Source organism: Sebastes umbrosus, chromosome 19, assembly GCF_015220745.1.
Source record: "Sebastes umbrosus isolate fSebUmb1 chromosome 19, fSebUmb1.pri, whole genome shotgun sequence".
NCBI classification, from domain to species: Eukaryota; Metazoa; Chordata; class Actinopteri; order Perciformes; family Sebastidae; genus Sebastes; species Sebastes umbrosus.
The window spans coordinates 7,540,966-7,566,355 of record NC_051287.1 but is presented as its reverse complement, the minus strand read 5'-3'; the positions used below and the strand labels follow the sequence as shown (position 1 = coordinate 7,566,355).

General features: G+C 40.8%; 2 protein-coding genes across 4 annotated transcripts in view; both read left to right on the top strand.

Annotated features, from left to right (window-relative positions):
• nars1 (asparaginyl-tRNA synthetase 1) overlaps nt 1-14,734 on the top strand; it is a 19,215-nt gene extending 4,481 nt beyond the window's left edge. For 2 of the 3 annotated variants that reach the window (XM_037752567.1, XM_037752569.1), the window contains exons 5-15: nt 143-232; nt 477-555; nt 688-758; nt 1,855-1,941; nt 2,558-2,779; nt 2,917-3,116; nt 3,672-3,807; nt 4,022-4,135; nt 4,572-4,703; nt 4,896-5,027; nt 5,421-5,700. In XM_037752567.1, the coding sequence (XP_037608495.1) occupies nt 143-232; nt 477-555; nt 688-758; nt 1,855-1,941; nt 2,558-2,779; nt 2,917-3,116; nt 3,672-3,807; nt 4,022-4,135; nt 4,572-4,703; nt 4,896-5,027; nt 5,421-5,552 (1,395 nt within the window). In that variant the 3' untranslated portion in view covers nt 5,553-5,700. Of the gene's footprint in view, nt 1-142; nt 233-476; nt 556-687; nt 759-1,854; nt 1,942-2,557; nt 2,780-2,916; nt 3,117-3,671; nt 3,808-4,021; nt 4,136-4,571; nt 4,704-4,895; nt 5,028-5,420; nt 5,701-14,666 lie in introns of those variants that run through there. The other variant, XM_037752568.1, reaches the window with a different exon arrangement.
• On the top strand, nt 10,006-25,390 carry fech (ferrochelatase). The gene is made up of 11 exons (XM_037752577.1): nt 10,006-10,214; nt 13,344-13,434; nt 14,536-14,655; nt 15,357-15,505; nt 16,916-17,050; nt 17,949-18,055; nt 18,403-18,501; nt 18,715-18,822; nt 19,885-20,049; nt 21,233-21,292; nt 23,435-25,390. Exons 1-11 carry the CDS (start codon nt 10,175-10,177, stop codon nt 23,570-23,572), a joined length of 1,212 nt encoding a protein of 403 aa, XP_037608505.1. The 5' UTR covers nt 10,006-10,174; the 3' UTR covers nt 23,573-25,390.

The window sequence follows — 25,390 nt, the reverse complement described above, 5'->3', positions numbered from 1 at the left end:
TTTCCTGTCATCAGTGAGTCATATAATATTCCAGGATGTTTGATTTTTTTTTATCTCCGTGCAGTTTTACAGAGTTGAGCTATAATTCACATGTCTATGCAATCATGAAGCTGATAATATCGTTAAATGTCTGTTGTGGCAGGCAGAGGACACCGAGAGGAGAGAGAAGAACCTGGAAGAAGCCAAGAAGATCACCGTTGAGAACGACACCAGCCTGCCTGAGCCTGAAACGGTCAGCACCCATATCGTTTCTACTCCAGTATTAGGCTGGGTTTCCACCAAAAGTTGGAACTAGAAGAGGAACTAAAAGTTATTTCAGCCCACTTTTGTGTGCGTTTCCACCGCGGTCTAAAGACCTGCGAAGATTAGACAAATTAGTCCGCTGACGTATGAAGAAGCAACATGATGTGGGACGAGGGCTGCTGGTGTGCCTTATTATGCTAATGAGCTAAAGATGAGTGTTCCCTGTTTTGCAGGTTAAAATCCAATATCTGGAGGCCAAGAGAGGCCAGAGAGTCAAAGTGTTTGGATGGGTTCATCGCCTCAGGAGACAGGGTGAGTCTGACACATGAAAACAAACAAAGCAGTTTTACTTTTAGCTGTTCATAAATTCAGAACATCTTACTTTTTGAACTTGATTGACAGAAAGTTTGACTCATATTTACGTTTATTTGTTGTCTCCTACAGGGAAGAACCTGATGTTCATCGTGCTGAGAGACGGAACTGGTTTCCTCCAGTGTGTCCTGTCTGATAAGCTGGTACAGCTTTATAACTTCCCCATTTTACAATCTTTTTTTATGTGTTAACTAATTGTGCATTCATGCTATATAGCAAATGTTTCATCTTCTAAAAGTGTGTAAGTGTGGAAACATATGTTTTTACTTTTCGGTTTTAAATTTACAAGTTTTAAGTAATTTTATTCTGAAATGAAATGAACTTGAATCCAGGAATGTGAAACAGAGGATGTAATTCAGCCAAAAAACTGACAGGAGAAGAAATTAATTTAGATATATAGATACATAGGTATATATTTGTTTATACTCGGGCTGTCAATCGAATAGTTAATCGCATTAATTGCAATTTTTTTATCTGTTCAAAATGTACCTTATAGGGAGATTTGTCAACTATTTAATACTCTTATCAACATGGGAATGGACAAATATTCTTGCTTTATGCAAATGTATGTATATATTTATTATTAGAAATCAATTAACAACACAAAACAATGATAAATATTGTCCAGAAACCCTCACAGGTACTGCACTTAGCATAAAAAATATGCTCAAATCAAAACGTTGCAAACTGAAGCCCAACAGGCAACAACAGCTGTCAGTGTGTCAGTGTGCTGACTTGACTATGACTTGCCCCAAACTGCATGTGATTATCATAAAGTGGGCATGTCTATAAAGGGGAGACTCGTGGGTACCCATAGAACCCATTTTCATTCACATATCTTGAGGTCAGAGGTCAAGGGACACCTTTGAAAATGACCATGCCAGTTTTTATATATATATATATATATATATATAGTACCTCAAAATGTTCAAAAAAGTCCCCACCACACACCACACTTGCGGTTGCATTTACATGTTTAAACCAAATAAGGCTAAATAGAGCTTTTAATCAGCATGCTCAAAGACGTGTGATTTTTCAGGCAGATTACCTGTGAGTAGGGAGCACTTAATTTGATCACCAGAGTAAGCACTTCAAGCACAAGCAATCAACGTGACACGTTCAAGATTTTCAAACTAAACTGTTGATTGTGATTATGATATATAAAGAAAGATATCATACTGTATTCTTCCCTCTGATGCTAACTAACACGGACTTGTGTTCTCGTTCTTGTCTCTTCAGTGCCAGTGCTACAATGGCATGGTGTTGTCCACAGAGAGCACTGTCGCCCTGTACGGGACTGTCACTCCAGTTCCTGAGGGGAAACAGGTAAACACACCTGCTGCATAGCAGACAGAACCTGCAGGCTCGTCTGAGAAATCAGGTTATGCAGGAAATCAAACAACATGGTTACATGAACTGTATTAACCTGAATGTGGCATCTAAACTGAATGTTTTGATGCGTGAGGTCGTATTTCATTTTAAATGTGATACAATTTTGGATGAAAAATACAGACTTAGTGTGCAAAGACCTTTAGTGTGGTTTTCCCTCTCTGAGGGGAAACACACAGGCAGTTAGAGGTATTTTATTCTTCAAGAGCAGAAGCCATTACCTTCCTTTTTCCCAGTATGAAAAGGATGTCAGTGAAACAATAGAGAATAGACAGACAGACAATTTATTGTTTAATTGAAAAAGACAGATTAATCGATAATGGAAATGTTCATTAGTCGCCGCCCTAAATTGAACCACAACTGAAGAGAGAGACTCGGGTTTGTTTCTGACAAACCTAACAGCTTGATTTGGAAAATAACCGAAACATCTTCTTGCGGTGTCACATGGTAAAATGATAAAATTCTGCAACATTCACGAGGACATACATGCAGTAATACTGCAGGATGGATGCAGTATAAAAACATGAAGTGAGTTCTCGTCCTCCTCTTCCAGGCGCCCGGAGGCCACGAGCTGCACTGCGACTTCTGGGAGCTGATCGGCTTAGCTCCGGCCGGCGGGGCCGACAACCTGCTGAACGAAGAGTCGGATGTGGACGTCCAGCTGAACAACCGACACATGCTGATCAGAGGAGAGAACGTCTCCAAGGTCCTCCGGGTCCGATCCGCCGTCACGCAGTGCTTCAGGGATCACTTCTTCAGCAAGGGATACTGCGAGGTGAAGCACACCAACTGGAATGACTAAAGTCAAATTTATTGATAAAATATTTTTTACTTTTAGAAAGGAAGAAAAAAGTCCCTGAGGCTCACTAACCACCTTATCCGTTTCTTTCTTCCTTTTTTTCCCGGGTGTAGATCACTCCTCCGACCATGGTGCAGACTCAGGTGGAGGGCGGCTCCACGCTGTTTAACTTCAACTACTTTGGCGAGCAGGCGTACCTGACGCAGTCCTCTCAGCTCTACCTGGAGACCTGCATACCTGCCCTGGGTGACACCTTCTGCATCGCCCAGTCGTACCGGGCCGAGCAGTCCCGCACCCGCAGACACCTGTCCGAGTGAGTGCGCCGTTCAACACATTAAAACAAAGTGCACTCAAGCAGCCCCATGTAGGAACAAAACAAAACAAGGAGGGTGGAAAAGTGGATACATGACAACTTTTTACATCACTACAAAGACTTTAGAGGATTAAGAACAGACACATAGAGACGTTGTCAATCAGGTCCGCTATTCTGGGTGAACTGGTGTGACCACTAAACATGTTTAGAGGCGCCTGACTGATTTTAACTCACATACTGTACTAAATAATTAGAGGGAAGAGGTGATCACTGTTTCAGTGTGGACAAAAATGACCTGAGAACATGCACATAATTTTCACCAACAAGTGGCATTTTATACTGTAAGAGTTAGGGCTTAAAACTCACAAGTTGCCTTAATGTGTTAAAGAAATAAGTGGCATTAAAACGCATTTACATGAACGCGTTATTGTCGCGTTAACTTTGACTGCCCTATTAATTACACGAGAGCCACAAACTGTAGATGTCTCCTCGTCTCCTGAAACTGAGCCTTTAAGCCTCCAGCATTCTGATTATTGATTTATTTTCTGTGTTCAGGTACACTCACATCGAGGCCGAGTGTCCCTTCATGTCGTTTGAGGATCTGCTGACCAAACTGGAGGACCTGGTGTGTGACGTGGTGGACCGAGTGCTCAAATCTCCCGCCGCGCAGCTGCTCTACGACATCAACCCCGTACGTCACGTTTTTTTTTTTTTTTAATACGTTGGAGCGTGTTCAAGCTCAAATGGGGTGTTGATTGATAAACACTAACAATAAAGCTCTATTTAGTAGCTTCTGGAGCTTTGACCACATGCTCTTCATAAGCACGTGGAGTTGATATTTTTATATTTCATAGTCATTAGATCATATAATGTTAATATTTTCTTGATGGTGTTTGTTTTCTCAGAACTTCAAACCCCCCAAGAGGCCGTTCAAGAGGATGGAGTACACTGAAGCCATCGAGTGGCTCAAAGAGCGCGACATCAAGAAGGACGACGGCACCTACTACGAGTTTGGAGAGGTGACGGCTGAACACAACACACACACATCAGAATATCTAACACAGCAATACGTCCTGGGCCTCCAGCAGCGTGGTGTCGGCTCCCAGCGGGGACCGGCGGAGCAGCGAGGCGAAGCTCTGCTGGGTCTGTCAGCTGTCGGAGGCCCCACTTGAGTCTGAGCTGAAGGAGTTTCTGGTGAATGAATGATCTTGTGCAGAATCTGACCTGCTGGCACAGATGACAAGCAATAAGAATAACTATATAGAAATACCCGATCTTCTTGCTGATGGTCTCGTTTACTTATGAAGGTCATATGGAGGCATTGGTATTAAATTAAGACGGTCTCATGACCAGTTAAACGTTCCTCACAATAACTTTTTATTCGTGAAATCCCTTTTTTTTTATGTGTGGCCTCAATTTAATGTTTGATTCTGTGTTGTGACTTCCCGCTCTCAGGACATCCCCGAGGCTCCAGAGAGGTTGATGACAGACAGCATCAACGAGACCATCCTGCTCTGTCGTTTCCCGGCTGAGATCAAATCCTTCTACATGCAGCGCTGTGCCGATGACAGGCGCCTCACTGAGTCGGTACGAACCTCAGGGGTCAAACCTGAATCTAGTTGAACTTTCTGCACAAAACCCTGGAGGTATATCAGGGTGGTGTGTGGCACTTTCCTGCAATGATCTAATACAGCTAGAGATATCTTAGGGGGATAGGTGTAGCAAAAGACACTTGACACATTTCTGTTGTATTAGAGTATACATGTTTCTGTGCTTCAGGTGGACGTGTTGATGCCTAACGTTGGCGAGATCGTCGGAGGCTCGATGCGTATCTGGGACGCTGAAGAGCTGCTGGAGGGATTCAAGAGGGAGGGAATCGACCCGACCCCTTACTACTGGTATAATGATCAGGTAACAGGTCTTTTTTTTCTTTATTGCATCTTGGCCCAGAGAGGAAAAACATTTCTGTAATAGAGCGTGAACAATTTTGATAATTGATTCATCAATTACGTGATTTAAAAAAAACAAATGTGTCCCTGTGTTACCTTGAATTCTTGTTTTTCTCTCATGTTTCATGGGGACTTTAAGGCAAAACACCAAATATTCATTCATTAGTGATGTTTTAAGGACAGTGTGACAGGTGACTTACAGAGTAGCCGTATTGGTTACTAGAATCACAGTCAAATATGAAGCTTGTTTGCAAAACATATGGATGACGTTTGAAGTAACAGCAGGTCACGGACAAGGCCTACTGTGTAATGGTGTGTATTAACATCCTGCTGTGTTTGTGTTTGTGTGTTTCAGAGGAAGTATGGCACATGTCCTCATGGCGGTTACGGTCTGGGCCTGGAGCGCTTCCTCACCTGGCTGCTGAACAGACATCACATCAGAGACGTCTGCCTGTACCCACGATTCATCCAGCGCTGCCGACCCTGAGCATGCACACACACACACACACACACACACACACACACACACACACACAGACACGTTCTGTTAGTATATCCGGACCTGGCATGTGGCAGCAACCTGTGAGCCATTAAATGTGTCGCTACAATATTAAATCAAATCACAAAGAATTGTACGTTTCGTCCCTTTGGCTGTTTTATTTACTGTTTCAAACCTCAACGGTGAAGGGTTAATATCTCCACAGTGAGCTCCACGATGTCTCAACACAGACAATCAGAGATGCCACCTTAAACTTCACAGCTTCCTTCGTGTTTGTTCTGACTTGAAACCTGCATCATTTCTGCCTCTGCTCATGCTCGTTGGCTGAGTTTAAATAATAAACACTGTAGTTTCCTGTGATGTCTCCAAGTCCTGGAACAAAAATGTAAACATGTCTGAACTGTGGTGTTGAATGCTGCTCAGTTAATAGCTTTTTCCACCTTAAATTCATTTTTTTCCACATCTTAAAGCCACATAATCATACAATTTTAAGTTAATATTTGCCAATTCCTTTGGAAAATTATTTAAAAAATCAACTGTGAGTTAGTCTTCGACATTGCTTGGTACACTGTCCACCAGCCGTACAAACAGTGAACCATGTCTCCAAACTTCTAAATCGGTAATAGTAATAACGCTATGCCGAAGACTTGCTGTGTTGTTGGTTGCACCAACAATAAATCCAAAAACGCTGATGAAGAGATCTAATAGAGGAGCTTTATGGCTCCAAGCTATAGACCAGACCATCAACAGCTGTTTTTCAGTTCTTCGTATTTCTTCCAGTGCGAAATAGCATTAAAAAGATCTTGAATATAAATGAATGGAACGTGCAGCCATCATGATTTTTCAATGTCACAGCTTGATTGGAAAATAAAAGTAAGTCGTCACATCAACTCAGAGTAAGATCCGTTCATCGAAGTGATCCTTCGTCCTTTTTTTTAACTTTAAATGCCATGCGCTTCTGGAAAACTTACAAGATTTGCAACAATATTCAAATGTTAGTGATGGTTACAGAACGTTTGCATCCCCGTGATGTGGACACAAATATTTTGGTGATTTCTGCACATTGGTTTTGATGTAAAAACAGTAAATGTTACTCTGCTCCTCACATCATTGTACTGGATAACCACCGTCCTGACTCTGTCTTGGTTGGTTGGGTGACGTTTCGCCTCGTCATTAGTCGCTTCAAAACTTGAATCACAGAAACAACAGTTTTGTGCACTTTTCATGTATTTGGGAACATTTTACGTCTTACCTGAAACAAACAACTGGCTCTGCAAAGCAAAGGTAGAAATAAAAGGCGAGCAGCAGCCTGTCTGTCCGTCAAATGATTGGTGGTTTAGAGATGTGACTTTTGTGTTTCTGCTTCTTCATCTGAAAAATAACTCCTCAACTCAATAAACTGCACTTAAATAAATGTGATACGAACAGATAGCTGTATGAGGGTTTTCTTTAGTGTGTTTGGTTTTCCCTTTCAGATCAGACTTTTTCACACTTTGAATGCTGGCTAATGCCAAAACACAGTCACTCACTGAGTATTTAATTTTATAATCGGCTTTAATTTTCATGCTTTGTTTCCTCTTCATCTTAAGACAAACCCAAGTTCATTCATATAACACCTTTTCCTTTTTACCTTAAAGGTCTGATATTGTAAAAAGTGAGATTTTCATGTCTTTTATATTATAAAGCCGGTTTAAGTGCTTTATAAATACTGTTAAACTATCAAAACACTCAATATACAGAGAAATACACACAGCCCCGTATTCAGAAATTGTGCGTTTCAAACAAACCGTTAGGATTTCTATCCTTTTGTGATGTCACAAATACACAATATTTAGACCATTACACAGTTTTGAACGTAAATACTCTAAATGTGTCCCAGTTTATTTCCTGTTGCAGTCTATGTAAATAACATCAGCTGACAGGAAGTAAACATGGACCCAAACTGTTGCCTAGCAACACAATTATATTCAAATTCCATTGAAATGCGCTAAAATGGAGCGTTTCAGACAGAGGGTAAATACAGGTATATTCAGGCAGACGGTATGAGGAAAATAAAGTGTTTTTTGAACATTACAGCATGTAAACATGTTCTATTAGAAACACAAAATACAAGTATGAACCTAAAAATGAGCACAATATGGGACCTTTAAAGGGGACATATCATGCTCATTTTCAGGTTCTATTTTGGGTTTCCTCTTGAACATGTTTACATGCTTTAATGATTAAAAAAACATTATTTTTCTCATAGTGTCTGTCTGAAACGCTCCGAAAAAGCCCAGTTTGCTCTGATTGGCTTGTGAGAAAAATATGGCGCACCTTTGCAAAGGTAGATCTCAAGCTGCGGGGTGATATAAAACCCTGACTGGGTTATTTAATTTCACAGTTTGTGGGTTTGCACTCCAGATACTCCAAATGTATGTGAACAAGCACAGTGTTTTCTTTCTTTTGTGTGTACACTTGTTTAAATAGAGTTCCTGCTTCCTTATTGGATCTGTGCCTCATCATCAAAAATGGATCCTGGAGGGGAAGAAGGAAACGCAGCTTCAGGCCTCAGTTCTTGAAAAACTGGTCTCACATCATATGAGTTTAAAAACACCTTTGTATAAAAACCGGCTCAAAGAAATGTTGTTTGTTTGTTTCTTTCTTTCTTTCCCCTCCCTCATGCTTTTCTCTCCCCCAGGAACCAGGTTAAACAGTGAACAGTGTTATAACCCTGAGGTTATGTGATAAAAACTATCTCTGAACACACACACACACACACACACACACACTGAAGTGGGTGTGACGGAGGGGGCGGGGCTATCTTCTAATATAGACAAACGTAGATGTGACGTCATACTCCTATAACGGCCCCGCGCCAAGTAACCCACAGTGCGCTAGCTTCAGACCGGAAATGTGGCAAAGTTGTCTCCACAATAAAAGCATTACTTTATATTTACAATAAAAAATGTATAAAAATTAGATAAAAAAATATACAAAATTACACTTAAGGTGTACTGTAAATACCTTTTAACAGACTTATACTTATTTTCTGTTTGTTAGCTTACTTTCCCTTTTTAAATTTACTTATCTTATTTACTCATTTTACTAAATTTATCTTACTTAATTGTTATTCTATTAAGCACTGGTGCTAGAAATAGTACTTTTGTATTTTATACACTTGTATTTTATACACTTGAACTTGTAATTTTGTTGTATTTTTTAGCAAACTCTGGCACAAGAATTTCCTTCGGGATTAATAAAGTTCTATCTTATCTTATCTTATCTTATTGTAACTAACGTGCTTTACTAACTACGTACAATCCATGGCTGTCAATAGTCTTTCAGTCTTGCAAGTTTATAGAAGAGGTGTATTTCATTTTAGAACTAATTGTTATTTTTGCTTATTAAATCTTTTTATGCACATATTTTTAAATATGTTCTGTGCTGATCCTCATAGATATATCATTAAAATTATTGTCTTTATATATTTTTCCCTGTAAATTTCTATTCTAGATGTTTCAATTTCCTCTGTTTATTGTTGAAACATGCTGTATTTTTTTACTTCTGAAATTACTCGTTTCTTGTTTTTCTTAATTGAAACAGACAACAGAGAACATATAAAAAAAAAAATCTACCCTAATTACAACACTACTTAAAATTTTAAATGCATTTTGTGTTTACTTAGAAGCATTTTGTATTTGCTTTTTTGCACTGTGGTTATATGCTTTATATATTGCACGTCTTAATACAAATATTTGTACATATTTCATATCAGGTCCTTCCTTCCTGCAGCTGTCAGACTCCACAACCAGCACTGCTCCTAGTAGACCACATACACACCAAAAAACTGACAATAACCTAATATTATCAGGTGGAATTTCATTCATTCATTCATTCATTTATTCATTTTCACTGTGCAATATCGTTTTCCACTTGTGCAATTTTGTTAATAGTCTGTTTATTGTCAATACTGTATATACTGCTCCTATTTTAATACCTCCTTCTATTTAAATGGTTCATATTTTGTTACACTTTGTTTAGCTATTTTTTTACTGTGTTAGCTGATGCATCTTGTTTTTTGCACAATCCCCTTTGCTGCTGTACACTGCACATTTCCCCACTGTGGGTCTAATAAAGGAATATCTTATCTTATCTTATTTTGGTTACACTTCATTTTAGAGGTCTTCAAATGTCATGGTAATTAGGTGATATATAGCAAGTAACTATAATAATAGTTATAGTATAGTATAGTATAATAATAGCTAATATAATAATGTATGTATAAATAATTAAATATTACTAGAAAAATAAATATATTAATAAAATAAGTCATGAACCCCTGGGATTACAGTAAATAATTAAAACAATATTTTTTTTAAAATATTGCATCACCCCATGGCCATCAGTGGTTTTATTTTGAAATTACAAACCGGAAATGTTGAAGTTATCTTTAACACACTGGATATGAGTCTTGTTTCTGCACAGACCAGCCGGTGGTAGATGAAGGAATCCGGCTGACACATTGGTCTGGTCAGTGAGGAGGAAATACTCGTGGAAAGCAGCCGCACAACAATTATCCAGAGAGAGCAACAGAGACATTTACCTGCAAGTGACAACAGGAAGTTACCATGATGGCAGTCCTGGGCAGCGCCTGTCGCTTGATCCAATGTGAGTGTTTATGACAAGTTAGCCTGCTCAGAAGCTTCCAAGTTAAATCATTTCGCTCAGGATTTAAAGTCAAGTAGTAAACGGTGCTACTCGGGTTGTTTAACGCAGTTTAAACGCAGTTGTTTGGTGTAACGTAGTGTAAACACGCTGACATTGTGGCATCATCGTTTCGTAAAACGACCGTTAAGGTAGCAAGGAGAAGCACAACTTCCTGTTAGGATTTTCACAATACAATAACAGTAATGCGCAATCTTTTGTTTTGTTCCTTTTTACATCATCAGCATTCATTTATTCTTTCATCAACGAGTCCTGTTAGTGTTCCTTGTATGTATTTACCATTTTGTGTAGTCGTAACCCTAATATTTGCTATAAGGTGACAATTCATGTGCTTTTATTTTTTAAACTAATTGTGGCGTTTCCGTATTAACACATTCGCTAAGTGACGCTGTTTTGACGCAGCGTGAACATTAAACTGTAGGTTAACAGTTTAATGTTAATGTTACATAATGGGACTTATCCTGGACTTAGTGTCAGTGAGCCGTAAAGACAGCACGTAAGTCGCTGACGGTCTATGTTTAAGCTGGAGAAGTAGAGACTAAACATTTACACGGAGTTACACAATTCCAGCATTGTGTCCTTGCATAATCACAGGAGGCCTCCTGGTGGCTGGTCGGTGGTACTGCAGTGAGGGTTATGAAAGTAAAGCTGACTGTACATAGACAGTGTTAGACTAAGAGTCATTAGGAGTCATTAGATCTGTGTATTTATATAGTAGCATGTGTCTATATGTCACAAACCTTGTATACAATTTTAGTGGAGATCCCAAAATTTGCAAAGAAATGTACTAGGCACAATTTTATTATAAAGTGATTCACATGACACTTAAAGGGACTATTTGTAACTTTCAGAAATGCTTCTTAACAGCGACACCTGTGGCCGTGAAATCAACGAAAGTCAACGGCTGTTTTCGAAACCGCATACTGCATACTACTGAGGAGCGCAGTATGCAGTATGCAGTACATACTGCATACTGCGCATCCTCAGTAGTATGCAGTATGGAACGTAAATCGGTTTATTTTGTAGTACGCGAGGCCGAGTTTCGCGGGCTTCCGGTTTTGGAAAGCTTAAAAAAAACTTAAAAGTTACGGCTTTGCTATGGGTAAAGTTAACGTTAGTAGGACAGATTACGTTCGTTACAGATAGACAGTAGCACTTATGAATTGCTGTCCTTACATTAAATTAGAAAAATAATATGCTATTTTTACATTTATATTATATTAAAAATAATATGCTATTTTTACATTTATATTCCTCCCTGTCCACCGCTGTCACCGGGATGTTGACGTCCGTCATTTCCGCCATTACAAAAATTTCCAAAAAGTGACCGTCGCAGCGCTTTGCATTGTGGGATACAGTAGGCGAGGTAGACTGGTCTGATGCATACTGGAGAATTTTTCCAAATCAGTACGTCATCCGGGTATTTTTGGCATACTGGAGATTTTGCTTTTGTTCGCATACTGCATACTACATACTACATTTTGGCCAAATCAGTACGTACTACTAGTATAGTATGCGGTTTCGAAAACAGCCAGCGTCGGGCTCGCGCTTGCTCGCTCTCAATATACCTGAACGAGCATCACTCAAAACAGTGAGGCGACACACGTCAGCTAAAAGCACAATATCACTCTATAGTTCAGCTGCTTGGCAGTAATGTTAGCTGACCAGATGAAGGTCTCTCCATGAACATGATTTAGATCTGATCCTAGTGTTGGCTTTTCCTGCCTAAGTGCAGGCTGAAGCAGCGGGGCTCTGCAGCGTGTCTCCCTGCTCTCTCCTCCCACAGAGGAGACACCGGCACCCGGTCGGTAACGAGAGGGTAACGTTACTCGCTGCGGAGCTCCATCACTTCACAAGACACGGGAAACCTCTGTTGGTCTGGAGGAGCTGCAGCATTTTTTTTCTGCACAAACGTCCACTGTACATTCACTAGATATTCTCAGAGCTAAACTAACTCTTCTGCAGTGAGGAGTGTGCGCGCGTTCACGTCTAGAGGTGGAGCGAGCTGAGAACGCGCGCGCTGAGCGAAGGCAGGCAGGCAGAGTTGGAGAGGCAGCGGCCACACGCAAACGCGCATATGTGACGACCCGCTACATTTATGCGCGTACAAAGTTACAAATAGTCCCTTTAACATTAGAATATTTTGATTTTAAAGGGACTGTTTGTAAGAATCAGAAATTGGTTGTAACAGCGACACCTGTGGCCAATAAGTCAACGAAAGTCAGCGTCCTGTTGCTCGCGCTCGCCCGTGTGCACGCGCTACCTTAATGTTCGCGAGCATCCGTCAAAACAGTGAGGCGACACACGTCAGCTAAAACCACAATATCACTCTATATTTCAGCTGCTTGGCAGTAATGTTAGCTGACCAGACGAAGGTCTCTCCATGAATTAATGCTGATCCTAGTGTTGGCTTTTCCTGCCTCAGCCTCCCGACCGCAGTCAGAAGGAACAGGGGAGACACCGGCACCCGGTCGGAGAAGATAACGTTTCTCGCTGCGGAGCCCCGTCACTTCACAAGACACGCGAAACCTCTGTTGGTCTGGAGGAGCTGCAGCAGTTATTTCTGCACAAACGTCCACTATACATTTACTAGATACTCAGAGCTACTAACTCTTCTGCAGTGTGGAGTGTGCGCGCATGCACGTGAGGTTGAGCGAGCTGTGAGTGAAGGCGAGTAGAGGAGCAGAATACAGCAGAGACTCCGGCCCTGGAGGCCAAAGCTACGGTCTCCTCCGCGTCCTCCGACCGCGGCCAACACTGTTTAACAGACGGGCTTCACTAGATAGAACTTTGCGGTTTTGGTGCTTCCGTGTAGTTTGTGTTGGAGTCTGAGTCTGAACAGCATAGCCACTCGCGAGCACGCATGGGACACTGACCCGGATTGATTTATACGTGTAAGAAGTGACAAACAGTCCCTTTTTAAAGGTCCCTTTCAGAGGGGGAAAGTTTTGGAGGCATGAAATGTGGAAAACAACATGCATGCCCAATAATATTTACTTAACCCCCGCCTGGATAAAATAATGTGTGTGAGTGACAGATTAATAAATAACCTGTTTTCTTCTTCTGCTTTAGTTGCCAGGAGCAGCGTCTCTCTGAGTGTAAGGAGACGCTCCACTGCTGCTGCTTTAGCCCAGACTATGACTCCAGAAACACAGGACAACAGGTGACACTCACACACACACACACACACACACACACCTACCTGTCTGGCAACACATTGTGGTAGTTTTATACTAAGGAGATGTAGATGTACATAAATACACTCTGTAGGGTTATTATCACGGCTGATGCAGCTTCAGAGAACCCCGACGCAACAAGACAACGGTCTGCTATCAGCTATCTGGGATCTGTTGTGCTATCATCAGGCCATGGTGCGTGAATGAAAATGAAAGTGACAGAGACGTTTTGAACGTGAAGAAAAAGGCAGAAACTTACCAATAGAGATAAAAAAGGAAAAGCTAGAGAGATATCATCATCCTTATTAAACTTTTGCTTTGTGAAACTGGATTTTTTTCATTTGTCTTAAAGAATATAGACAGTTGACTTCTGACTTCTATTCCCACCGTTCGGTTGATCCTTGCCAGCCGTCTGTAGGCAACTTCTGCTTTCTGTTGATGTCTTTTGAAAGACAACCCTTCTTATCTCTGCCCTCATGGCTTTTTGGCTCTTATTTGTCCCTTTTGAAGATGACAGCCAAACAATAATTATGAATGAGACAGCAGATTCTTCAGGGGCAATTCAAGGCTCAAAAAATGTGTTTAAAGAAGCGGAAGCCAAAGCTGTGCATCTGTGAATCGCTTGATTGCTTGAGGTAAAGTACATTTTAAAGGTGACACAACAAGCGAACATTAGCTACTTGAGCTAACGCTAATTGCATAGACTGACATGACGAGTTAACATTAAGTAGTTTCACATTTAGAGCTTTTAAGTTAAGTTTAATAAATTAATTTGATGTCCTTGAAACTGGTTGAAAGCCCAACACAGACCCTGGTATTTATTATCCATAAACTATATATAATTGTAGAAATGTCAATAATCTACGATTGTGTTTGCATAATGGCGTTAGCAATCAATAATCCACAACAGTCTGTGCACAAAGACTAATAAATTAGATATGAAAATCAATATATTGTGAGATTCGGCTCATTGTACAAAGACTAATTGATTAGCCGTCATTAATAATCGATAAGCTCAACATATTTTTTGGGGGAGTCGAGGCATCGCTTGATATGAATTATTGATTATGAATCTCTTGTGCCTGCAGGAAACCCAAGACGGGCATCTTGATGCTGAACATGGGAGGACCTGAGAAGCTAGAAGACGTTCACGACTTCCTGCTGCGGCTCTTCATGGACACAGACTTGATGAAACTCCCAGTACAGAAGTATGCACCGTGCACACACACACACACACACACACACACACACACACACACACACTGTTAGAATATAGTCTTTATCTGAGTAAAAGCAGCTTTTTAAAAACTGTAATCACTGATTTGACCGTTTGCAGCATAGTTGATATCTTTCTCTGCACCAACAAACTGAGGAACTGACCTCGACATACGCAAGTCTCTGCCAGTTTCACTGCAAAAGATATCACAGTTATCAGCAGATAGTTAATAAACAGGTGCACCATTCATTCAGTGTGTGTTTGTTTGGGGATACAAACCCTGGCCTGGGACTTGCACTAGTTGTTTTTTTACATCTAAAAATAACATTGTAAATGCAGTCTCGGAAACACAGCTGATAGCCTCTATAAATCACAGGATGGAAACACACACACACACACACACACACACACACTCACACCCACGCACTAAAGAGAGCAAGGGAAGGTTGTTAGGTCACTGTGCTCTGCTGCGTCTCTGTTTCATAATAACTAACTGTGACCCAACAGAGTGTTTCTTGTTGCTGCTGAGAAGAAAAAACTCTGAACAACACCGATCCTTATAAAGCAGCAGTTGTTCCCAACCTTGTTTGCCTTGTGACTCCTTAAAATGAAGCGATACATCACAGGTTGTGATTTTACGGTGGATGTGAGCAGTTCCAGTAAAAAGTTTTTTTGTTTTTTTTCTCTCTGCAGTAGGCTCGGCCCGTTCATCGCCAAGCGTCGCACGCCAAAGATCCAGGAGCAGTACAGCAAGATCGGAGGAGGCTCGCCCATCAAACACTGGACCTCCATGCAGGGAGAGGGAATGGTGAAGCTGCTGGACGAGATGTGTCCTGAGACAGGTGAGACGCTCCCAGGGAGCATCTACACTGCTCTGCTCAGGGAGGCTCTTACTCCTCCTAAAGTCATTCAGTCTAAATGGAGAGTTTAGCTGGGTTTCCGACTATCAGTCCCTGGAACTACTTTTCACTATTAAAAAGGTTCCTTCGGCCCACTGTTGTCTGTGTTTCCACCGCGGTCTAAAGACCCGTGAAGATTAGGCAAATTAGTCCGCTGACGTATGAAAAAGCAACATGACATGACACGAGGGCTGCTGGTGGTCACAGCGGTAAACACACTCTTCAGTCTGCAGTTCAGTGTGTCCGCCTGTTTACTCTTAAATACACACTGGAAAAAAATAAACTGTAGAAAAAAGTAAGGATTTAAAGTTTTATCTCTCTCTCTCTTTTTTTCTCTCTTTTTTTTTTCAATAAGTCAGGAGGCTGACAGCTGAGCATAACTTTACTTTACTTTCAGTGTTATTAAGCAAAGAGAAATGTTCTCCCCTCGTCTTATAATGGTCCTAAATCGATACTAGAGTACTTCTTTGTTTATGAATGAAGCGGTACACGAGTTGAAGCCGTTGTAGCAGCGGTACTGTGTGTTTCACCATTCAGCGACGGTCATCCCTGCAAACTCCACCATGCAAGTTGCGATACTTTCAGAAAGTACTACCCATCGACCAGGGCCTTTTTGAGGGGTAAAAATGCCCCGGAAAATGTCCCCGGAACTTAATTCAGACCCTGGTCCCTGCAGTCATAACGCAATGAGTTCCTCAAAAAGTTCTTGGTTCAGGGGGAAAGTTCCTGCGGTGGAAACGGGGCTTTTGAGTCTCTTCGAGGCTTTAGAAAGTCCTGGTTTAGATTAGGGACTCCAAATTGCCCGTGGGTGTGATTGTGAGAGTGAACCGTTGTCTGTCTCTATGTGTCAGCCCTGTGATAGTCCCCCCCGTGACCCTGGATAGGATAAGCTGTTACAGATAATGGATGGTTTAGATTAGGTACTAATCATCAGGGAAGACACCGGGGCTTTCAAATTTGACAACGAAATAGAGCTGTTGTGTTTTCTGCTGGTGGACTCGCTTGTTAGCAGTGTGTGTGTGTGTGTGTGTGGAGTGTAGATAGTGACACAGTGAGGGAGTGTCTCTACACACGCCTGCACATACCACACTGATAACAACGGAAACGGCGGTCTGAAAACTGACCACAACTAGTGGTACGCTAACCTGATTCAGAATGGAAGAACCAGTTTAACACTTTCATAACATCTTTTAATCTCCCTTTATGTTCCTGACTCTATTCATTTGATTATGCAGATATTTCAGTTAACATGCAAATACCAGATTTGTGTTTCTTTTTTCCTTGTTTTACTCCATCAGTATTGAGTGTATGTCACATGGTTGGCAGTTATTGACCAACTGTCTCTCTCTTCAGCTCCTCACAAGTTCTACATCGGCTTCCGGTACGTTCAGCCGCTGACGGAGGAAGCCATCGAGGAGATGGAGAAAGACGGCGTGGAGAGAGCTGTGGCCTTCACACAGTACCCTCAGTACAGCTGCTCCACCACAGGTGACAGTCGGCACGATTACAGGAAATTACATAAATTAATCTATAAGATTAAAAACGGACAGATCCCCCAGTACAGCTGCTGCTTTACAGTAGCAATAATACTAATGCTGTGCGCTGAGGCTGTTCACTAGTGATTGACACCTTTCTGTTTTGTGGCCGTTAGAGTCACCACACCCAGGCTGCTATCCACCCTGTTACCCTCTGATAATGACTCTCATTGGTGGAAAAAATTGAGTGGCTGTTTTCCCAGCAGAAGAACAAGTCCAACACTTAGCAGTAGCTTTTTTAAACCATATATTTACATTTATAGGCGACTGTGTTGAGTATATAGTTGGTAAATATATGTGTTGTAATCGAGGGATGACGAGCTATTCTATCTGTTTAGAAAAACGTCTTTCCCCCTTTTGAAATTACACACGATGTCACCAAAAGCCCAGATGTCCCAGTTTTCCACCACCAGTACTTCAACGCAGCATGCATTTGTGGATCTGTTTGGAGCTGGAGACGTGAAAATAAGTCTCAAAACTCCACAGGCAAATGATCCGTGCGTATCAGGAAGCTTTTAGAAAGCGAAAATGTTCAGATCAGTTAAATATCTGTACGTAAATATGAATATTTATTCAGGATGTGTATGTGTGCATGTGTAAAACTGTTATATATGTCTTCAAATTGATTGGTATTTGTGTGTAGATTGGAACACTGATTTGTGGGTCCCCAAAATTAATCACAAATCGCTGTATGCATTTGTAAATCGTCTTTTTCATTTGTTGATCATGTAACACACATTTGTGACTATTTTGGGACTAATTTCCCTCCACAGCTCGGTGGTTCACAGAAGACTGTGCTTGTTGTGTAATGGAACATGTTTCTAATATTAATGTGTTTGTCGTGTAAACAGGGAGCAGTCTGAACGCCATCTACCGTTACTACAGGAACAGAGGCGACCGGCCAAAAATGCGCTGGAGTGTCATCGACCGTTGGCCCACACACCCTCTGCTGGTGGAGGTTAGACACACACACACACGCACACACACACAGTTAAACCAAAGTGCCCGTCAGGCTCTTCCTCCTCAGAACCAAAAACACAAATATTGGATAATTAATTGACTAGGGCTACAAGTCGTCATGGTAACTAATGAGCTGAAAGTGGCCACGCTTGGTAATCATAGCAACAAACAAGCCTGAATGTATTTTTGGATCTCAGCATGCGGCTTCCATGGTGGGAAGCAGTGATCAGTCAGAAACTTTTTTTTTTTTATCAGTTGAGGAAAAATAATTATAGTTTTGGCATTTCAGTGAAACAGAAAATCAGAAAAAATACAACAAATGTGTGTGTGTGTGTTTGTGTGCAGTGTTTTGCAGACCACGTCCGTAACGAGCTGCTGAAGTTCCCAGAAGAGAAGAGAGACGACGTTGTCATTCTGTTCTCAGCACACTCACTCCCTATGGCTGTAAGTACCATGAAGTACTAGTGCTGATACTGCTGGTCCTTTAAGTACTGATACATGGTACTGAATATATGTTTTTGCTACTACTACTACTGCCGCTGCTGCTACTTCTATTCTTTCTGTTATTTCTACTTGCCAAACTACTTCTGATACAGATACTATTACTACTACTAGTATGACTACTGACAGTGCTACTCCTGTGTATCGTGTGTGTAGGTTGTAAACAGAGGGGACCCATATCCTCAGGAAGTGGGAGCCACAGTTCAGAGAGTCATGGAGAGACTGGGACACTGTAACCCTTACAGACTAGTGTGGCAGTCCAGGGTGAGTACACACACACACACACACACACACTCACGCAGGCTAGATCTATGCCAATGGAATCTAAGGAATCCATTGGTACCAACCATGCCATACTAGCTTGTCGTGAAGGAGGCTAAATAATGCTCCAAACTGATGCTAATTTTTTGCAAGGAAAAACTGGCATGGCCATTTTCAAAGGGGTCTCTTGACCTCTGACCTCAAGATGTGTGAATGAAAATGGGTTCTATGGGTACCCACGAGTCTCCCCTTTACAGACATGCCCACTTTATGATAATCACATGCAGTTTGGGGCAAGTTATGATTTGAGCATATGTTTTATGCTAAATGCAGTACCTGTGAGGATTTCTGGACAATATTTGTCATTGTTTTGTGTTGTTAATTGATTTTCCTATAATAAATATATACATACATTTGCATAAAGCAAGCATATTTGTCCACTCCCATGTTGATAAGAATATTAAATACTTGACAAATCTCCCTTTATGGTATATTCTGAACAGATAAATAAATATGTGATTAATTTGCAATGAATCGTGATCAAATATTTTAATGGATTGACAGCCCTAATAACTATGTAACTTCAACTCTGTCAGGACAAACTCAGTGTAGTTCAGTGCTATCACAGAATGTTTCTCTTCTTCAATAGCCACAAGATGGAGCCACTCGTCTATCTAATACTGCAGCGACATCAGAGCAGGACCCTCAAAGCTCTCAGTCCTCAGGCCACTGTGGCTCAAAATTCACAAGTCATGAATTGTTCTCGCAGCCAGTCAGCTGTTCATAATAGAAGCCCCCTAGGGACTGCAGTGTTCATTACAGATACCAAATCAAAGTGTTGGACATGAACAAACATACTGATGATTCAGCTATTTGTAGAGCAAAGAGGGAAGGTCATTAAAATAAAAAAGGGACCATCCTCTGAGGACCATGACCATTTGGTCTGTGTCAAAGGGTTGGACCAGATGGACGAACTGTTGTATTACGTTGACACAAAAATGTCACCCGTAAACCTCCACCTCAAAGGAATTAAACTGTTGTCGTGTCTTGTGTTTGGTCGTTCAGGTGGGGCCCATGCAGTGGCTCGGCCCCCAGACGGACGACGTGATTAAAGGTCTGTGTGAGCGAGGGAAGAAGAACATCCTGCTGGTGCCCATCGCCTTCACCTCCGACCACATAGAGACTTTACACGAGCTAGACATCGAGTACGGCCAGGTGCTGGGGGAGGAGGTAAGGAAGAGGACAAAACTAAACAATTAGCAAGAGATATTTTGTGAAAGGAAAACATGGTGGTTTCTTGCATGAAAAAGGTTGAGCAGACACTCAAAACTCTGATGTCAGAGTGACCTTGAATGCACCGACGGAGCATTTAGAAACTGTTTTTCCCTTGTGGGTAAATGTGTGTTCATTGTAATGATGGTTTAACTTGAGTCTTGTCAGCTGCAGCCGCGTGTCCTGTGCGTGTCTGTCTGTGTTAAGGCACCAGTGAGGTGACCACCAATCAATGTGACCGGTGCCACAAAGACACACACACACACAATTGTTTGTACGTCTATGCTTGTGAGAGCCCCTGACATAATACACAATTCATTCCCAAGCCTCAACCGTGATCAAAAACAATCCTAGAAAAAGGTCATTCCAAAATGTCCTAACTTTTGAAACATGTCCTCACTGTCCAAATATGTCCTCACTTTTCCTACATGTCCTGAAAATCAAAACATGTCCTCACTTTTCAAACATGTCGTCACTGTCCAAATATGTCCCCACTTTTCAAATATGTCCTGAAAATCCCAAATGTCCTCACTTTTCAAAAATGCTCTGACATTCCAAAATGTCCCCATTTTTCAAGCATGTCCTCACTCTTTAAACATGTCCTTACTATCAAAATGTGTCCCCTCTTTTCAAAAATGTCCTTATTTTCCAAAAATGTCCTCGCTTTTCAACCGTGTCCTCACTTCAAAAATATCCTTACTGTCCAATGTATTCACTTTTCGAAAATGTCTTCATTTTCCAAACAAGTCCTCACTTTTCAAAATTGTCCTCACTGTCCAATTTTCTCGGTTTTCGAAAATGTAATTTCCTCAAAATTTCTTCACTTTTCAAACATGTCCTCACTTCTAAAATGTCCTGATTTTTTTATAAAATGTCCTCACTCTTCAAACATGTCCTCACTTTTCAAACATGTCCTCACTGTCCACACTCAAGAGGATTTTCACTCCAAAATGAAACCTTCTGTTGAAAAGAACCAAAATCATTTTGTTTCCTGAAGTCCTCGAGGACTCACCTCCCTTTTTTCCACATCATTCTCTTGACTTCAGTGATGTGTTTTTCTGTATGGATATAAACTATTTTGCATGTTTGGTTGGATAATATAAACACATGTGACAACAGCTCTCTTCCTTTCTGTCTCCAGTGTGGAGTGGAGAACATCAAGAGAGCAGAGTCGTTGAATGGGAACCCTCTCTTTATGCAGGTACGTGTCACACACACACACACACACTCACACACTGAGCTCACTCATCAACACACAACACATTTACAGCAGGTTTAAGTGTTGATAAAGGAGCTTGTCTGTATTTTACAAACAAGAACAGACTTTCAGCTTAGAGAGAGACGAAGATATAGAGGGAGAAATATAAAAAGAAGTTAGGAAATGATGAAAATAATGAGAAATGCATACAGGATTGGAAGAAGGAAGATATTAAAAAGAGAGGGAAGACTGTAGGAAGACAGGCAGGGCTCTAATAATAGAAAAGGAGACAGCAGCAGAAGGTGCTGTGAAGTAAGTGAACTCCAGGCAGGAGATGGTCAATAAATGGATTCCTTCCTTCCTTTCCTTTTTCTCTCCCTCGTCTCCTTTCTTACATCCATCCTTCCTTCCTTTCCCATCCCACCTCTTTCCTTCCCTTCATCCTCAACCCTGCAACCTTTCTCACAACCGTCAACTCCTCCAGCTGTGTGTGTGCAGGGTTTATTAAAGGAAGGGGGCAGATCAATGGGAACCTTTAGAGCTGACTACAGTAGAACTGAACCGCCCGGCTGGCTGGCTGGTCAAACCCGCCGCGCTCAGAGACCCCTCGCCAAGTCTCTGAGAGTGTGTATGTGTGTGTGTGTATGTGTGTGTGAGTGTATAAATCAATATCCAGAGGATGATTAGTTGGTAGTTACTGAAGGATGGTTTCCTTGGTGTGGTTTTAGTTTCTCAGTGAGCTGCATCAGTCTGCTGCCGTCTGCAAGCAGCAGCCGCTGGAAAATAAAGAAAAAATACATTCATCACAATTTTTCCTGCAGAGCCTGGCTGGTGTCAGGGGTTTGCTTTTTGTCTATCTTGTACAATCAGCTTACTTACTGTACGTCACTCCTCATTTATATTTATATATTTTGTTTACCTTTTTATATTCTTTCCCCTGAATTGCTACTTGAATTCTGTCAGAATATTTGTTTGCCTCTTCTCTGTGGAGAAAAAATAAATAGAAAAATAAATTTAAAAATGTATAAAATTAAATATATAAATAAATAAAACGGAAAACATTAAACATTAAACAGAAGAGTAAATAAATTAGGGAATGTGACATACATTTATATTTTTGTTTTAATGTGATTCTTTATTTATCTATCAAAAATAAATAAATACTTTTAAAATTGTATAAAATTAAATACATAAATAAATAAATAAATAAAAGGGAAAATTAAACAGAAGAGTAAATAAATAAGGGAATTAATAAAGAAGCAAATCAATACAGAAATATCAATTTATGTCACATTTTATCAATTAGTTAATGGCTACATTTATTTTTAATATTATTTTTTTCTACATTTAATGACATTTATTTATTTATTGAGTTTTTTTTTTTATTTATTCATTTATTTTTGATTTTGGCATGTGTTTAAAAAGCCAAAAAACTCAAGTATATGCATATATTATAAATTCTCAAATAAAAGTTTTAATCAAATAATAGCCATAACAAGCACCAACATATAAAGGACTCTCTAAAGTAAAGGTCAGGTAAAAAACAATGAGGGGGGGGGATTACCTGTACTCTAATGGCTCATATTGTTAATTCAGTAAAATGCACATTTCCATCGTACAAATTCCATCAGTACAACAACAGTCACGTCATACTCACCACTCACGTGCTCTTAGTTAATACGCATATCCATTTTCCTGCCGGGAGTTAGATGAGAAGATTGATGCTACTGTCATTGTTTGTAGGTAAACATGGAGCTACAGCCAGCAGCTGGTTAGCTTAGCTTAGCATAAAGACTGGAAACGGGGGGAAACTGCTAGCCTGGCTCTGCCGAATGGTAAAAAAAAAAAAAAAAAAAACTGTCTACCAGCACCTTTTAAAGCTCACTAATAAACACCCGCTTCCAGTCTTAATGCTAAGCTAAACTAACCGTCTCCTGGCTTTAGTGTCAACTAAAGGTGAAAACAGGGTACTTTTAATGTGAAACATGTTCAGGAAGTGTTGCGAGATATTTACTGCAGATTAACATTGGTGTAAAATCAGCAAGCGACTGAAAATAACTAGTGAATAGAAGAATAAGAAGAAGACGGGAGAGTCTCTTTTTTATCTGTCTCAATTATTGAATGTATTCCGTTGGTCCTGTCCAGGCTCTGGCAGACCTGGTCCAGGTCCACCTGAAATCCAACGAGTCCTGTTCCCGTCAGCTGACCCTCCGCTGCCCGCTGTGCACCAACCCCACCTGTGGAGAAACCAAGGCCTTCTTCGCCAATCAGCCACTCTCATAGAAGCACACACACTCTCACACACACACACACACACACATACATAAACACACCGTCTCTCCAGCAAGAGTGTCAGTTCCATAGAAAACACAACATGAAGAACTGGACAAATGATTTCTGCGAATACATTTTGACGTTTGTTTTATTGGTACCTACACGTCGGACGGGAGGAGTTTAACCACAGCTAGTGCTTTACTTTATGGGAAAAATATAAATAAATATATATATATAAAATATCTTCTGGGCAGAAAATCGATCACAAATTAGAAACAATTATAATATTAGAATGTAATATAATGAATATTACAAACAAAATGTATTTTTTGGTTTTGCGCTTTTCGTGGGATTTGTAGAAAATAAGAAAAAACATCTTTTCAATGGACCAGTCGACACCGAAATTTGACAGATTGAGAATATTGAATAGAGAGGCTTCGTAGAGAGAGAGACGTCACTTACGCGACTTCTGGTTGTGTAGTCTTTCTAACTACGTTGTTTATACTTCCAACAGTTTTACGACAAACAGCAAAATGATCTTTTAAATTGACAAGCATCATATGTGTGAATAATGGCGCAATTCAAACGGGATCAAAGATTATTTGTCTCTCGCCGTTGACTACCGTTCATATTTTTTCCGAAATAAGGTCCCATGAGGTCCACCGGAAGATCATATCTGCCCTTAACACTCACCTCAGATTACCTGAATATTTAATTTAATTTGGTAAATACCTCCCAACCGGCACAGATTAAAACAAACGCCCTAAATAAGGATTTGCGGATACCATTTGGCAAAAGTCCGTGCAGATATAAGAGCTGACACTCTGCAGAAACTGCTAACATCACCTTAAAGCTACAGGGAAAAGCCTTACACTATTTTTTTTTTTTTTTTTTATTGCTGCTCTCTTGGTTACATTCCATTTGCTTAGCCCCTGCAAACCCCAACCAGAGACCCTGTTTCTCTTCTTGCTGGTGCTAAACGAGTAACAGTCGGCCACGACGACAACGACGACGCCACACAGAAGGGATCTGGGCGGTTGGCTGTTTCTCTTCCCCCAGCCTTCTCACCTGTCCCTTCACGCCATTGACCCGCCAGCCAGTAACACCCACCCATCCTGCTGCAATCCTTGCAATGTGATTGGAGGGGGTTGGTGCTTCTCAAAACACTGCTGCCTGATAGGTGGATACCACTGCGCTTAAGAGAGGGAAAAGTGCTACTTTAGGGATTCAAGTTTACTTGAAGGTTTAATTTAAAAAAATGAGTATCAGTTATTGCATTAATCCCTCATCTATTCTATGTTGGTGCTGTACAGAGCTAATAAATAACGAATGTTGCGTAATTTCTACAGTAAACCAGAGTGAAGCTCTAGTCTATCAAAGGGGTATTGTGAGATGGTTTACAAGCTCTTATTTTTTGCTTTTCGTATGCTGAAATATTGACCGTTTTCGAGCCTCTCGGCCTCCGCTGATAATAAATCCAAAAACTGAAAAAGGGAAAATTGAGCTGTTCACCTCTCTACATGTGTAGCCCACAAAATAAGACTCATGTAATTCTTGATTTTGACAGGGACCGGCTCAGTAAGTCAATATAAACAAGGCAGATTAAAGAGAAGAAGGCAAATCATGTTGTTGCAGTGAAATAAACTAGATTAACATAATGAAGAGTCCAGCTTCCTACACTTCGAACACTACAGCAGTGGTTCCCAACCTGGGGTCGGGCGCCAGGATTTGTCTGCTCTGAAGCTGTCAAAACTAGATTTACACAGGTATAACTGAAATCATAATAACACAATTGTTTCTTTAACGCATTTACGCAACTTGCGCATT

Coding starts and splice junctions, on each gene's coding strand:
- fech (XM_037752577.1), top strand. CDS start 10,175: ATGATGGCAGTCCTGGGCAGCGCCTGTCGCTTGATCCAAT. Junction 18,056..18,402: donor CACACCCTCTGCTGGTGGAG/GTTAGACACACA, acceptor GTTTGTGTGCAG/TGTTTTGCAGACCACGTCCG. Junction 21,293..23,434: donor GGAACCCTCTCTTTATGCAG/GTACGTGTCACA, acceptor GGTCCTGTCCAG/GCTCTGGCAGACCTGGTCCA.